This window comes from Pogona vitticeps, chromosome 5 (genome assembly GCF_051106095.1).
Source record: "Pogona vitticeps strain Pit_001003342236 chromosome 5, PviZW2.1, whole genome shotgun sequence".
NCBI classification, from domain to species: Eukaryota; Metazoa; Chordata; class Lepidosauria; order Squamata; family Agamidae; genus Pogona; species Pogona vitticeps.
In genome coordinates this window covers 42,537,081-42,553,372 of record NC_135787.1, presented here as the reverse complement: position 1 = coordinate 42,553,372, position 16,292 = coordinate 42,537,081, and the positions used below count along the sequence as shown (strand labels likewise).

At 38.8% G+C, this 16,292-nt stretch overlaps 1 protein-coding gene across 2 annotated transcripts in view; it reads left to right on the top strand.

The window, feature by feature from the left end:
• TTC29 (tetratricopeptide repeat domain 29) overlaps positions 1-16,292 on the top strand; it is a 158,503-nt gene that overhangs the window by 36,314 nt on the left and 105,897 nt on the right. For both annotated transcript variants that reach the window (XM_020782992.3, XM_020782991.3), the window contains exons 5-6: positions 3,784-4,007; positions 9,281-9,466. In XM_020782992.3, the coding sequence (XP_020638651.1) occupies positions 3,784-4,007; positions 9,281-9,466 (410 nt within the window). The remainder of the gene's footprint in view (positions 1-3,783; positions 4,008-9,280; positions 9,467-16,292) is intronic.

Here is a 16,292-nt window from a genome sequence, read left to right as displayed (position 1 = left end):
TACTTGCCATACCTGTCTCCATCAAAACCTTACTCACTTACCTTCTTAATTTCTTTAATTTGGGCTTATCTCTCCCAACTTTCAGAGTTTACGTTGCAGCGATTGTTGCACACCAACCTGATGACTCCTCTTCTGCAAGACTTTTTTCTCACCCAGCTGTGAAAAAGTTTCTTAAAGGACTTAACAACACCCACCCCCCACCTCAACGTATTACCCCTCAATGGTCACTGCAAATCGTTCTTAATGTGCTTATGCGCCCTCCATTCGAACCCATGGCCACATCCGACCTCAAACTACTTACCTTCAAAACAGCATTTTTGGTAGCTGTCACTTTGGCTAAGAGAGCCAGTGAGCTTGCTGCTCTCAGGTCGGACCCTCCTTTCATCCAATTTCATCCTGACAAGGTGACTCTGTACTTTGATGTCTCTTTCCTCCCAAAGATTCTAACTGATTTCCATAGAAACCAACCAATCATTCTACCCTCCTTCTTCAAATCTCCTTCATCTCCCCTAGAGCACATGCTCCATAAGATCGATGTTCGATGTTCCTTAGCAATCTATTTGAACAGAAATAAGGATTTCTGGACCACCAACAGGCTAGTTATCTGTTTCCATGGTCCTAACAAGGGAAGCCCAGCATCTTCACAATCTGTCTCCAGATGGATAGTGCAGACCATATCCCTTGCTCACCAGCTGTCAGGAAAACCACCACCAGACCAGCTTAAGGCTCATTCAGCCAGAGTACTTTATACCTCACTTGCCTTCCAAAGAGGGACAGATATTCCAGATATCTGCCATGCTTCAACTTGGTCCATTCCATCGACCTTTGTCAAGCACTACCAGCTAGATGTCAGAGCGCGCACTGATGCTGGTTTTGGCAGAGCTGTCTTAGCTTCCTTTCTACCGTGATGTCCCACCTGCCGGTAAGTGAAGCATGCTAGTCTTCCATACGTGTGCATTCACAGAGGCCACGATGAAGAAAAGAAGGTTACTTACCTGTAACCATAGTTCTTCGAGTGGTCCTCTGTGAATTCACGCTACCTACCCATCCTCCTCTCTGTCCGTCACGAGGCCTTAATAATTCTATACCTTTGCTCGGTGGATTTATTTTAGGAACTGAGGGGAATGGTAGATGTGTGGAGAATGTGCCTCATGGGACATCACACCATAAAATTGTTACTTTTAGCTCTAGAATCTTCTGAGATCATCAGCGCAGGTGCAGACAAGACCCATATGTATGCATGCACAGAGGACCACTTGAAGAAGTATGGTTACAGGTAAGTAACCTTATTTCATGATACCATTCACCACAGTCAAGTCATCCAGTGCCAGAAGCAGCAAAGCAACCCCAAATCATCTTTCAATCTCTACCATGTATGACTGTAGGAACTGTGCTTTGAATGCCTCATTTCTTTTTCTCTAAACAGTGCCATGATGTCCGTGACCAAAAAGCTCTATTTTTGTCTCATCTGTCCACAGTGCGTTCTCTCAGAAGGATTGTGGTTTTGCCACATAAGTTTTGGCAGACTCCAGTCTTGCTTTTTAAAGCCTTTGTGTCAGCAGTGGTGTCCTCCTGGGTCTCCTACCATAGTGTCCCTTTTCATTCAGATGGCGACAGATAGTGCGAGCTGACATTGTTGTATCTTGTGTCTGCAGATCAGCTTGAATTTGTTGGGAAGTTAATCTGGGTTCTGTATCCACCATTTGAACAACCCTTCGTTGTAATTTTTCAGTAATTTTGCTCTTCTGTCCAGGTCCAGTGCCATGGGCTGTAAACCTCTTGATGATATTGCACATAGTGGACACAGGAACATTAAGATCTCTGGAGATTGACTTGTAGCCTTGAGATTGTTGATGTTTTTCCACAATTGTTTCTCTCAAATCCATAGAGACAACTCTTTACACTTCATTCTTTTCTCCATGCTGAGTATCACATACAACACAAAGGTTGAATAAACTTTTCTCCATTTTAACTGGTTGCAAGTGTGATTACTATGTGTTACACAGGTGTGTCTCAATACAAATTAAAGGAGCATCACATGCTTGACAAGCAATTATTTCTTGCAATTTGGAAGGGTGCCAATAGTTTTGGCCAGTGCATTTTTGGGTTTCTGTGTGGGATTGTATCAGACTTGACTTTTCTTCTGGTTTTTTTGTGTGTTGTTCCAATGCAAACCAAACAAATGAACACATGAGTACCATAACATTTGCAACTGCAATAATTTTCTGAGAGAAGGGTTGCATTTTCTGACAGAATTGCAAGGGTGCCAATATTTTTAGCCATGACTGTATGTTTCAACTGCTATTCTGGGTTTTCTTTTCTTTTTTCTTTTTTTAGTAGATCAGAACAATTTTCAGAGGAAATAACCCCAGCCCAGAAATGTCTGCTGGAAAACACAAGAGCAGAGCAAGTTCTTAACAAAACACTTCCTTTTCATGTAGGCTGCTGGAGTGGCCATCTCTTGCTGCTTCTGACTTATTTGAAAGAAGTTAGATGATATAATTCTTTTACAAAGTTCTGACTGTGGTAGTACTGTACTCTAAACCAAGGGTCTCCAAACTATGGCCTGTGAGTCACATCTGGCCCGCCTTGCCTTTTTATCCAGCCCAAGCAAAGGAAGAGGAGGGAAGAGGGATCCAGTTCCCTCCTTTGGCCCTCGAAAATGTGTAAAATATATAATGTGGCTCTCACACTGAAAAGTTTCCAAACCCCTGTTCTAAACTGATCATGTATCTTGTAGGTCTGGCTTAAAAATAATAACAGGAGGTAATACAAAAAGAAATGTTTTTTCTTTTGCTTTGTGGAATGTAAAAATACGTTTGGTTTGATAGTTGGTATCTGGTCTATCAAATAATTTTTTTTCATGATGAAATCATTGTGAAGAATTACCGGTCATGAGCATTTTCAGTTTTGTTGGAATTCCACCAGCTGAAGCTGTCTGTTTCCCTCTGCCAATATCATAACAAGTCTCCTTGTGTTCATGCGCTGCCTTCAGTAAGCTCTAAGACTGCTACATGCCATTTGAAAGAGTGTCTGGAGTACAGTACAGTATTTCTTTAAATTAAGGTTTAACAAATGTGCTACATCTAGATGGTATTTAATTATAGAACCTTTTAATGCATATATCCAATCCCTGATTATTAGTGGAATAACTTGGAAATCCATAGAGGTATAATGGAAAATGTGTATGTCGCCTGGTTTAAAAATTAGGTTGAAATTTTGAAACTTCTGTATTACTAAATTAGTCCCAGCTGAAGACAGTTATTGAACACAAGCAAACAGTATGTACAGAGCCTATTGAAATAAATACTGTGCCAGGCATTTTAAACTAAGCCTCCATAACCTCCAGCAAAACTATTTAACATATACATTGTTATGACATGCTGTATATACTTAGCTTTTCCCACTGCTCACTGTTTTAAGCAAATCTATGAGCTTATCTTGCAGTGAACAAATGCCAGAACATTTTGGTAGGTTTTTTTCTTTTCTTTTTTGTGTGTGTAGGTTAACTCAATTGACCTTTCTGGCTGGTTTCAATTGCGAAACCCTGTTATATTTATAATGCAGTTCTAGTAGAAATGGCATTAAACACCTACTGTGTTTTTTTTTCCTCTTCTCTTTTGAAGATTCAGTGGTATTTAACAAGAAAAAAATCATGAAAAGAACACTTGTCACGGCTTATTCAGTTTTCTATTTTGGTATATATTGTTGTTGTTGTGTATCTTGATCCTTTTCAGCAGGAGAGCATTTAAAGGATTAAAATCAGGCTTTTTAATTTCCTAGTTACCGGAGTTCATACATGAAGAATATCTGCATAGACATGCTGCGACAAGGGTATCACAAGTCTTTCGCAGAGCTCTTTTCTCTGATAGAGAAGTGGAATGCCTTCAGGGAGGCTTCGGGGCCTGGGTCAGCCATATGGCTGGAGAAGTCTCTGGGGGAGCAGCCTGATAAACTGGATCAACTTCACTACTTCCTGACCAGGGCTGAGGCAGCCCAGCGATCAGGTAAAGAGGGGAATTCTGGGTAACACAGCTGCATCGTGTGCCTCAGGGAAGATTCTAGATTGTTTCATATATGGTTTTGAGAAATTACTGCAACTGAATACATTTTACCTTTAGTCAACTAAACTGTGTCTATGGGGGAAATGATGGATCAATTAATGATGAGACTTGAAAGTTAGAATGAAACACCAGAGTGACAAAACGAGAGTTTTTAGTGTTTATATAATGATGTCAACAAGATCCTTTTAAGATATTTTTTACTCATCATAACTAACATTTCAGATACCACTTTCTATTTATTTCTTACACGTGGGTTGTATTAATTTATAGCTGTTTTATGACATATAACTGTTTTATGGCATATTTTTCCTAAATTTTAGATCGCTTTTAAAGCAGTACTATTTCCTATGCACTTTCCTACAAATCCGGGGTCAAGTAAGTTAGATAAAGTTGTTTTCCATTTGTATTCCAAAAGGGACTGTGTCTGTTGAGATGGCTTGGTAAAGACTATATCAGTATATATCAATAAATATCTTTTTAGCTGCAGTTCTGCATCAAGTCACACATGCTTAAGCATATTAACTTAAGTGGAAATAACTTGTACTGTAACTGGTGAGGGGTTGCTGTCATAAATAGAGATTAATAGGTTATATGGGATTCTGAGAAAATGCTACAGAAAATACATCAACAGCATTTGACAAATAAGGAGGAAGCGGCTGTGTATTGTGCTGGGCAAAAAACAGCTTGATTTGCTATTTTGGAAGGATAGCAATCTAATCAAGGATTTATCCTGGTATGCAAGTGAAAAAGAAGGTTTAAACATGAGGCTGCATATAAGGTTGAATGTAGCATGGAACCAGATTCCCTCTAGAGGAGATACATCTGAGTTTCCTTAAGTTGTTTTCTAGTCCAGTCAGGTATAAGAGTGAGGATTGGAGGTCATTTAGATAGTGTGGAAAAATACAAAACTGCAGATGTAAGAAAAGCCTGGCATGATTCTGAGTGAAGAGTTTATATCTTATTACATTTAGCATATGTTAATGTTTATCCGGTCTGAATATCTCAGTATCATGCCTTGCAGTAGAGTTTATAGCCATGTACTCATTGTGTTTAGCAATCATAAAACATAGGACTGGTTTTTACAAAGTTAAAATGGTGGTGGGACTACATCGTCTGAGTCTGAAACTGGCCTGCACGTGTTATCATGGCCAGGCTGTTCTTGTCCAAGACATGTTGTAGCTAATTAATCAGGTGAAGCTGGTAAATGGTATTCTTGAGGTACCAGTGTCAAGAATATTCAAACAATGTTTCATGCTTTGTGATTTTTCATTTTCAAAGCCGAGACTCACTGCTGAAACACTGTGTGTCTGTACAGGAGTGAGATAGTCTCCACTTCTGCCTTTTTTGGGGATGCAACATAACTGGAAGCAATACTTGAGGAAGATCCTTTGCACAACTTTTGATATTGTTTTAAGTGAGTTTGATGTCCTGTACAGTTTTTTCTTCTTCTCAGTCTTTCCTGTTGTACTGGAAAGACAGGTTTTTGTACTTCTATTGTCCTCTGTCAACTGAATCAGATAGCAGATAGCAGATTCTGAAGGAATTGCCAAACAGTGTGATGGTCATGATTACCATATGAAGTAAGATATTATTTGTGTGTGTATGTGTGTGTTCTGTCTTCTGTCTTCTGTGTTCATCACCTTAGTCTGTACAAAATATGGATTTTCTGTACAAAGAAGCATGAGGGCAATTTCAATTGAACTAAAGCCAAACTCTGCTTTTTACTCAGGTTTTAAACTAGTTAATTTTTTATTTTTTATTTTAAATTTATTGCTTCAAAGTCAAACATTATGGTGGATAGTTGAAATGACTGCATGGTGGGTAGTTGAAATGACTGCATGTGCATGAGCAGGAGAACATGTATTTCAGCATTTAACCAATGCCGAGAGCTTAATGTGGTAGAGAAAAATGTTTTGAGTCCAAAGCATCTTGAAATACAGTGTGGGCAGTGATCTATGAAAGTTATACATTTTAGTTTTTCTGAGAGTTATTTCCAAAGTTATCTAGGTTCTTAAAATGCAAGGAGACACTCTAAAAAAGGAGTGTCTTCAAACTGTTTTACTTCATTCCTGCGATTCTGGCAGATTTGGCCGTTCGTGTCCCGCATGATTATACTGAAATGGTTGTCTTTAGACACTCTTGAATCTTATTCACTGAAAGAATAGACATTTGAGGGTCACATTAAAACTCATTCAATCAAGACTGTGACAGTAACAGTAGTCAGCCTCGGGTCACTTCACTTTTTAGAGAATTGTAGAGTACTTACCTCCCGTTATTTGCATAATTTTACTGAATTCTACCCTTTGAGATTCTGTAGCAAAGAGAGGTTAAATCTATTCTATCTGTAGGTGTTATTTTTCTTCCAGATAGCAATTGTTCATTATTTTATTTCTTTTCCTTTATCTGTTTACATGTGATGTACTTTATGATGCTATTTAACAGGTTTATAGCTTTAGTGGCACTCCCACAGCTGCAGTAGATGGGAGAGACTTCTTAATAACTTGAAGAATTGGTCATACAAATTTGAATGGAACACATATAATATTTAAAAATTATGCTTCAATACATGTGTCTTAATTCTTTCTGAAGTGTGGAGACACCATTGGATCTTATATCTTAACTATCAGGATGTCTGTACATTTGAAAAAAAAAGGCCACAACCACATTTGCTGTTGGCTTTGACTCGTGCAACGCAGCTCAGGAAGACAACATGAGCATGCCATCTTTTTAGAGTTCTCAAAACACTTTTAGAGAAATAAACCCAGGGCTTCCTCTTCCAAATAGCCAAGCTGAAGAGATGACCTCTGTGAAGGCAAAAATGACCAATCTATTGCCAGTCCATTCTTCAAGTTAAAGATCATGTGAGAATTGAATCCTCTATGCCAAGGGAAAGATGCAACCAAGTGGGGAACAGCTGGTCCAACAGAGTATTGTTAACAATAAATTATCAGAGTAGCTGTTATCTTCTGATGCTGGACATCAGATGTTAGTCTGCAGTTTGAAGCCTTGCCTTCTTCTGCCATTCAGCACCCATTGAGCATGCCCACATCCAGTTTGTTTCTTAGGCTGAAAAAGGTTCCTCACCCCTGCAGTAGTTATTATGGGATGCCATGCTGCTTCGAGCTTTTGGCAACTCTGATGAGTCTTTGAAATATGTCGTATGTGCAAGGAGTGGTTTACTATTTCTGCTCTCCAGTGCATTTCTATAGCCAAGCAGGAATTTGAACTCCTGAGCCTTAGGCTGGCACTCTGCGCACAATACAGCATAGATAAAACTGCATATCTCACCCCTCAAAAAATATATATATAATCTTCCTTCCATGGTATCTGCCACATGGCATTTGACAGACTCTAGCTGGAATCCTGTTCAGTACCCTATTTCCCTGAAAATAAAACAGGGTCTTATATTATTTTTTGCTCCAAAAAACACATTAGGGCTTATTTTCAGGGGATTTTTAATTTTTTCATGTACAACATTCTACATTTATTCAAATATAGCCATGTCATCTTCTTCTGGTTGCTGCACAATGGTGGAGGGCAGGGTTTCCCTTAACTGGGACTTATTTTGGGGGTGGGGCTTATATTATGAGCATCCTGAAAAATCATACTAGGGCTTATTTTCAGGTTAGGTCTTATTTTCAGGGAAACAGGGTAGCTACATGGGCGTATAACAATATTGGTCAAAACAAGAACAATGCAACTGATTGCAGAATCACCTTCTGCAGTTCCTGTTGCCAGGGCAGAATCTCCGGAAACTTTACAATGACCTAATGTTATGTTACACCTTGATTAACAAGATTCCAGCTAAAATGTCCTGCATGCTATCCCCTTTTTGGTTAAACAGCCACAACCCTTCACATTCTATACATTTAGAGAATGCTACTGAGTTTACTCTCAGAGAACTTTCTGATGAGCTTCATTAGACAAAATAGGATGAATTTAATTATTTTTTAGTAAAAACTACAAGTACTTTACGCTATTGGCAGGATAAAGAGCATTTAATCTTACCTGATACAACAAACTATTTCTTGACATATGCGGCATGAGTGGCAAGATTGGCCAATAAAATGTCTATGGACTGCTATCAGGTAATACTGCTGATGGTCATTTCTGACATTTAAAATATCATCATGGACCATCCCCAAACTCACCTTTCCATGCAGTAAAGTTTCAGATCAAGCTATTGAGGTGTTTTTTGAGTGCAGCCTAAAGATTCCACCCAACTATTTTCTGGTTTAAATGGAGAAATGCAATTCATCTGATCCAGCCTTAACATATGGCTGTATTCTTATAAACATCTGTATGCATACCTTAAAGTTACGTGTTGGGTTAGGTATCTAACTGTGGAGCCAGAGGTTGGGAGTTCAATTTCCCACTGTGCCCCTCCTGACAGAGGCTGGACTCTATGGTGCGTAGAGTCACTTCTAGCTCTGCAGTTCTAAGATGATGATGATGATGTACAGTAATTATGTCAGAACTGGTCCTCATTAGCTCTGCTGCATGTGATGCTTTGTTGCTTAACATAAATTGAAATGGGGGAGTACAAGTAGTAATGTTTGAACAAATTTCTGCTGACTCTTTTGCTTGCTCCCACACTAAATGCAGTACCAAATGCAGTTATTGGTGAAGAAGATGCAGAGAACGGGGAGTCAGCACTGTCACTGATGCATGCTTGTTACAACTTGCTGTGTGAATGATGCAAAAGAATGAGATGTGAGCAGGAAGGATGTTGAATATGACTGTTCATGATAGGACAGATCCAGTTGGACAATATGCCTCCATTGGCCTTCCAGACATCCTCCTCCCCACATTGTGTTAAAATGTGAATAATCATGTTCCAGGAAATGTGATCCTTCTTTAAACAAAGGTACACAGACCATGTGTGCCTTGTTATATTTTAAAAATAGAAGAATAAGCATTTTTATCAAAATGAATGAGTCAAATAGGTAAACAAAATCCCCCCTCCCCCAGCTCTCCAGTATTGCTGACGCCTAAATTAAATAGAATCTGCCTAGGTCCATGAGTCTGTGTTGTGTCAGTAAATATTTACATGTATATGTTTGTGTATACATTGGTGTGTATAATTAGATAGCTTATGTATATATAAATAGTACCCCCAAAACATGTATTTGACCTGTGTTTTTATATTATGAAAGTTATAACTAAACACAATAAAATATATTTTATTACCTCTAATCAATTTCTTTTCATTGAAGAATTCTATGAAGAGGTATATTCTAACCAACTGAATTTGGCCTATTGCTTCAACAAGCCTGAAGATAAATGGTTAAGGAATTACTTCTATGAACAGTGCTACAAAACCGCTCAACTAGTTAAAATTGATGGTGGGAAGAAAGAAGCTGAAGCACATTCAAATATGGGCCTTGTTTATGAAGAGCAAGGTAAGTTACATATGGCTTGTTTACATTCTGCTAATTACTTGTGTTAGTTACTTACATAAGCTGAAATACTTTTCACAGTGTAAACTAAATTGTAATTTTCCATCTCTTCTTCACTGGGAAAAAAATCCCTACTGAAATTCTTGGGAGCACGCAGTGGTGCTTTCTTTACCAGGATGGAATGGATGAAAAGTTGCAGTTGGGCTTACGCTACGAACAGGATTCTAGTCATTGTTTCAAAAATATAGTCAAGAGTCTAGAAAACCTTAAGTCAGTAATTAAGTGGCAGAGTGCTGTATATGACAGAAGTATAACTGTTTCTGGGAATCTTAGTTTTCCCATGATTGATGAGAGAATCATGTTATGGGTTTACTTCAAGGGAACAAACATACCAAAATTTGATGGAATTTGGAAATCTGGTAAAGACCAGTAGGATAGCCCTCTTAGCACATTTAGCTACTCTTCTCGTTCCTACACTCATGATTTTTCAAACAGCCCCAGCTCTCCTTCCCCCCCCCACTCCAACTACTCTTTGTAATTGCTATGGGAGGAAGAATGGGCAACAACAGCTGCATCATCAGCGAACAGGAAGTCCCACATACATTTCAGCTACACTTTGATCTTCACTCTCAATCTAGAGAGATTAAAGAGCTTTCCATCTGATCTAGTCCAGAGATAGATTTCTGTTGCAGTTCCAAAGGCGTGCTTCAGCATGACAACAAAAATTATCCCAAACAGGATCGACGTGAGAACACAGCCTTGTTTCACTCTGCTTCAGATGTCAAAGGGATCTGATGCTGAGCCATCAAAAACTACATTGCCTTTCATTTCTTCATGAAATGACCTGATGATGTTAAGGAGTCAAGGTGGACTTGGGAAGTATTTTAAAAAGGCCATCCCTGCTAACCAAATCAAAGGCCTTTGTAAGATCAATGAAGGCCACAAAGAATGGCTGTTGTTGTTCCCTGCATTTCTTCTGCAACTGTCTGAGGGAAAATACCATGTCAGTGGTGGATCTATTAGCTGGAAATCCACACTTGTGATTCTGGATAGACTCTGTCTGCAAGGACCTGGAGCTTCTTCAGCACAACACGAGCAAGCAGCTTCCCTACAACACTGAGAAGAGAGATGCCACAGTAGTTATTGCAGTCACCCCTGTCTCCTTTGTTCTTGTACAACATGACAATGTCTTGTGGTATTCCACCTTCCCTCCATCAAAGACAAAAGACTTCATACAGCTCGGTGGTGATGATCTTTTTACAGCACTTCAGCACTTCAACAGGGATGTTAACCTTCCCAGGTGCCTTGCCAGAGGCGAGGGAATCCAAGGCCGCTTTTGTTTCTGCTAAAGTTAGTTCACTGTCCAACTGTTCCAAGACAGGCAGGCACTCTATGTTATTTAGTGCCTCTTCAGTTACAGTGGGGTCTCTACTTAAGAACTTAATCCGTATTGGAAGGTGGTTCTCAAGTTGAAAAGTTCTTATGTTGAATCTGCATTTCCCATAGGAATGCATTGAAAACCATTTAATCCGTATCTGCTCTTTTCCATCCATAGAAACTACAGTGGAACCTCTACTTAAGAACTTAATCCGTTTTGGAATGGTGTTCTTAAGTTGAAACGTTCTTAAGTTGAAGCAAAATTTCCCATAGGAATGGACTGAAAACCAATTAATCCGTTCTGGTTGTTTTTTTTTTTTTTGTTATGTAGAGGTGCGTTCGTACATTGAAGCATTAGTTCCCATAGGAACTAATGCAAAGCTGGTTAATACGTACTCTACCACTAGGGGGAGAATTTTTTTTAACCTAAGATGACCTTAAAAAAAGAGCAGGAAAGGTTTTTTTTCCTGTTCTTATCTTGGATTTCTGTTCTCAAGTAGAAACAAAATTTAGCAAATGGAGCTGTTCTTAAGTTGGATTGTTCTTAAGTAGAGACGTTCTTAAGTAGAGACCCCACTGTACTACATTCTCTCTGGAATATAGCTCAGAGTAGTGCTGCACCCAGCGGTCCATCTGCTGTGCTGAGTCCTTGATGATCACGCCTGTAGCAGACTTCAAGGGAGCAGATTTCTTCTATATTGTACCCAAAGCTTGCTTGATACTGTCATACATTACCTTGATGTTACCTGTGTTCACTGCTATCTGTATCTGAGAGCAGAGCTGAAGCCAATAATCGTTAGAACATCTCCTGGCAGCCTGTTGGACTTTGCTACAAGCAACTCGAAGAGCCTGCAAGTTGTTCTCACTAGGACAGGCTTTGTATGCTGCTAGAGTTCTCCTCTTTTCCTCAATGGCTGGCATCAACTCCTCCGAATGGGCTTCGAACCAATCGGCTGTCTTTTGGTCTTCTTGCCAAAGGTGGACAAGGCGGTGTTATAAACGGTGTTCTTGAAATGTTCCCATCGTTTTAGGTGCATTTGCGTGAGCCAGGCCTGGAAGGGTTTCCTCAAGTGCTTAGGCAAATTTCTCCACTTTGATCGTGAGTCTTGCTGATGTCAATACATGGTCTTCCTTCCTGTTTCATGTGATACAATCTCTTTGTTCGCAGTTTTACTCTACTAGACACCAGGGAGTGATCAGTATCACAATCAGCACCCTGATAACTCCATGTGATGGTAATACTAGGAAGGCTAGAGTGTCTAGTGGGGATCAAGTCGAGCTGATACCAATGCTTGGATCTTGGATGTCTCCAGGAAACTCTGTGTTTAAGCTTTGTGTTAAAGAACGTGTTGCTGAACAAAGACCACAGTAACAGCAAAACTCCAGCAAGCGTTGGCCATTTTCATTCATCTTCCCAATGCCAAAATGGCCTAGACAAGTGGGCCAGGAATTGTGATCAGCACCAGCTCTAGCGTCAAAGTTTCTGAGAATGATCAGTGTTTCTCTATCTCGGGGATTGTTTTTGATAGCAGCTGCCAAATCGCCGTAGAATTTGTCTTGGCTTCTGTTGTAGACAACAGTATTGGTGCATATGCACTAATGAGGGTGACCAGTCCCACTGATGAGTGGAGTTGCAGAGACAGGATTCTTTCACTCTCCACATCAGGTGGAACAATGGATCTCAGCAGAATATTTCTGACTGCAAACCCAACACCATATTCCCTGGTCTCATTCAATGGTTTTCCCTGCCAGAAGAATGAGAAGTTTTTTTCTTTCACAGATCCCAGGGCAATAATGTCCATCTGCAGCCTATTCAGTTCCATGTCAATGACAGCAGTCTTGTGCACGTCTATTTCTTGCAGGTCATCAGAAAAGCCAGGGGTCATTGTCCGAACATTCATGTGCCCAACTTTAGGGCAGAAGTTTTCTAATGATTGTTGCGTGGTGCGGGGTTATCAATCTGCTTGTTGGCTTTCACCCTAAACCCCACACCAGATCACTGCAGGCAGTCGCAATCCCAGTGGTGGTGAAAATAACTGATATGGGAGAGAGGGAGCTAAACAAAAATGACTATTAGATGTGTGGTCCATCCCAACATTTACTACTACTACAAAACACTGATTTCATAGAAAGGCAAGCTGGCAAGATTAGCTAACAAACAAGCTCTTTTGAAACATCAGTTTTGTTCACCTGGTGTCCTTCAAGCATTGTCTGTCAACACCTCCCCAGTCCAGATTACTAGAATGGGGTTTGGAAATAAACATCAACAAAGACTAGTGTTTCCTTTTGTCTCTCTAACCTCAACTTCCTCCCATACTTACAGTGGACTGTTGACTTACGGAATTAATCCATATTGGAATGGTGGCTGCAGGTCGAAAAGTCTATAGGTTGAGGCTCCATTGACCTACAATACATTGAAAACCGATTAATCTGTAACCAGCTGTTTTTGTTCCATTTTGGGTTTTTTCCGGTCTGTAGGTCGATTCTCCGGCTGCAAGTTGAACCTACATTTTGCGGCCAGAGAAGTCTGTAACTTGAAAAGTCTATAAGTGGAGCCGTCTGTAAGTCGAGGGTCCACTGTATTGGTAGACAGATATTCTCAGGGTCTGTTCTTCCTCACTTCGACATCCTTTCATGTTTTAGTAGGGAGCAGGCATCCTGTCTATCTTTCAACAATGTGCTGTCCAGTTAATCATGCATCTCTCTAGTTAAGATTAGGATTTAGGCTTTTTTTGTCTTAAACTTAACCTTTTAAGAAATGTTAATTATTTCATTTTATCTGCCTTTATTATGGATTTGTAGAAAGATTAACTGCCCACATATTTATGCTGCACTTTCTCTGCTGTATTTGCAACACATTTCATAGAAAAGCAAACCAATTTTCCAAATCATATTTGAATAAATTATTCTACAGTTTGTTCTCCTGAGTAGGAAAATGAGGCATGAAAGGGGTTGTCTGGAGTCATTATGTTGAAAACCCAGGATAATGTTACCACTGCCAGATTTAGAGATTTTTACTGAAATATATTACTTCTCCCTGCTATTTTTTTTTCAAACCTATGTCTCCAATAAATTGTGAGCTAGGCTAAGTTTTTGACACAATTTTAGACAAGGTAGGATCACTTGTTGTAGATAATGCTTTGAACAATATGATAGGTAGTGTATCAAGCTCTAAAGAAGTTATTCAGTGTCTTGCTTTCCACACCTAAAGTAAGCAGGGCTTTATGCACTGATAATCAAGAAACTGTACTTAATATTTTTATATAGAATAATTTGTGAGCTGCTGTGATATATTTCTAATTTAAATCTTTACATTTTAAAAAGTAATGGCAAACCAACCTAAAATTTGAAGCTCCCTGGAATTAAAGTACTATTTGGTATCTATAAAGCTATTACAAGCCAACACAAACTTCTCTCTAGTTTTAGACATGATCAAATTGTTAAATTCTATTTGAAGCTTATTTAAATTTTTTTAGCTTCTGACAATTGCACCTGAACACTTTCTCCCTCACTGTAAGACAGTGGCTGTTCCATCATTCCCATTGCTTTAAAGCCTAACAATCTTTTTAATTAGTTAAGGAGTTTGACTTGAAAGGTCAGTTTGAAAGTTCCTACAATATGTTAATATAGAGTGTCTTTAGCACTGGTGCATGTCCTTACTATTCCATGGCTGGAGGGTAACATCCATAAATCCAAAATGCCAAAACTAAAGAGCAGAGTAATGGAAAGACTTCCTAGATAATCCCATTCATTCTTGTGGAAGCATAAGAGTTTGCTTCCCACCCGTACAGACAAGGTAGTCTTACATTAAGGTAACATATCACTATAAATACCAAACCGACAATGATAGGTTAAACTGATTCCACACTGAATAGTTTTTTTGAAATTTGCCAGTAACATTATGTAAAGTACACTAATTTTTTTAAATTATCTGCATATCACTAATCAATAATCATCATATTATTCTTAAGTTATGCTTTAAAAATGTATATTGTAAAGACCTGGTGAGGATTGAATAAATGGAAATGATTCTATTTATACCATGGAATTTATCAGCACTCATTTACTGCTCGATTTAACCACACTCTGTAATTGCTCTAGTATAACAGATCTTTCTTCTTGGCACATGCTCTGCTCATATCATCACAAGTATAATAGAGTCTGATACCTTATAATCATGATTGAACTTACCTAACATGCTATTAGATGTGCACTACATTACATCCATGTTAATATGTGCATTATATTACAACTCAAAAAACTCTTTCATTAATCACAAATAAAGATATGTGTTGTCTCAACCACTGAAGTTCAAGGTTTTAGACTTTTCTTCCTGGGCTGGAATGTAGATTGAGATCCAGAGCAGGAAATGCTTCATTTTTTCTTTGCCAAGTATTTTGTTCTCAAGCTGATTTGTTGAACCTCCAAACTGCTCTTTGAACTCTGCTGAATTCATGAACTGATTTGGTGGCTTGGCAGGAGAACAGTTTAAAAGGAAAGCCAGCTGGGCAAGGAGAGGTCCATGAGGACACAGCAGCTGTTTCTCTGAAAATTGCTCTCATACTAAATTCCCAGAGAAGTTTTAGAAAGTAGTTTGGGCATCTACAAGAACAGCTTCTAAAAAGGAGTTGGTTTTAAAAAAAAAATAATGTGCCCATTCGGATCATAATTAGGTGCCATCCCTAAAGTCTAATATATCTTTAAACAAGGCAGCAAATGAAATTTATTAAAACTTCAAATGAATTATTTCATTACTTTTTTAAAATTCATTTCCCCCCTCTTCTCTTTTAAGTCAGTTACTGACACTGCTGCTTGTATTTCACCTGTCTATTTCAATGGTACTTTAATTATTTACTGCTTAATGAGTAGTACTGAGATGAAGCTTCATTCAAAGCTGCTTTCACCAAGAAAGTTTTTTTTTTTTTTTTTTTTTTTTTGCTTCAAAGCTTCACAGGCTTTGGAACACTGCGGTACAGTAGATCCTGATGTTCTTGTTATACAGAATAAACCTTTAGAGAAACAAAGTTAAAGCCAGTACTTAGCAGAAAAGACCCTAGCTTTACAGATGCCCTTTATATTTAGATTATTGAAAATTGCAGGCTAAATTTTTGTCCTTGCATTATTTTTATTGTGAATTGCCTGTGCTGCTAAGATTATCATTTTAATATCATAAATTAATACATAATCATGTAGGACATGTAGGAAATGTTACGCATTTTGATGAAGTCCCAGATTTCAATGGGCAAGGTAAACCTTGAATTTCTCCCAAATGGGTTCAAAACTGCTTGCTTTGCCTGGATTATGATCCTAAATTGTTGTGCTTTGCCATGACTAAATTATACAGTATTTCTGAATTAAGCAATAATGCATATAATGTCTGAGGCAGTTACTCTGATGTACAGACACAGATGGATCAATCTGAAATCATGACAGATAGCCAGAAGAGGGAGCC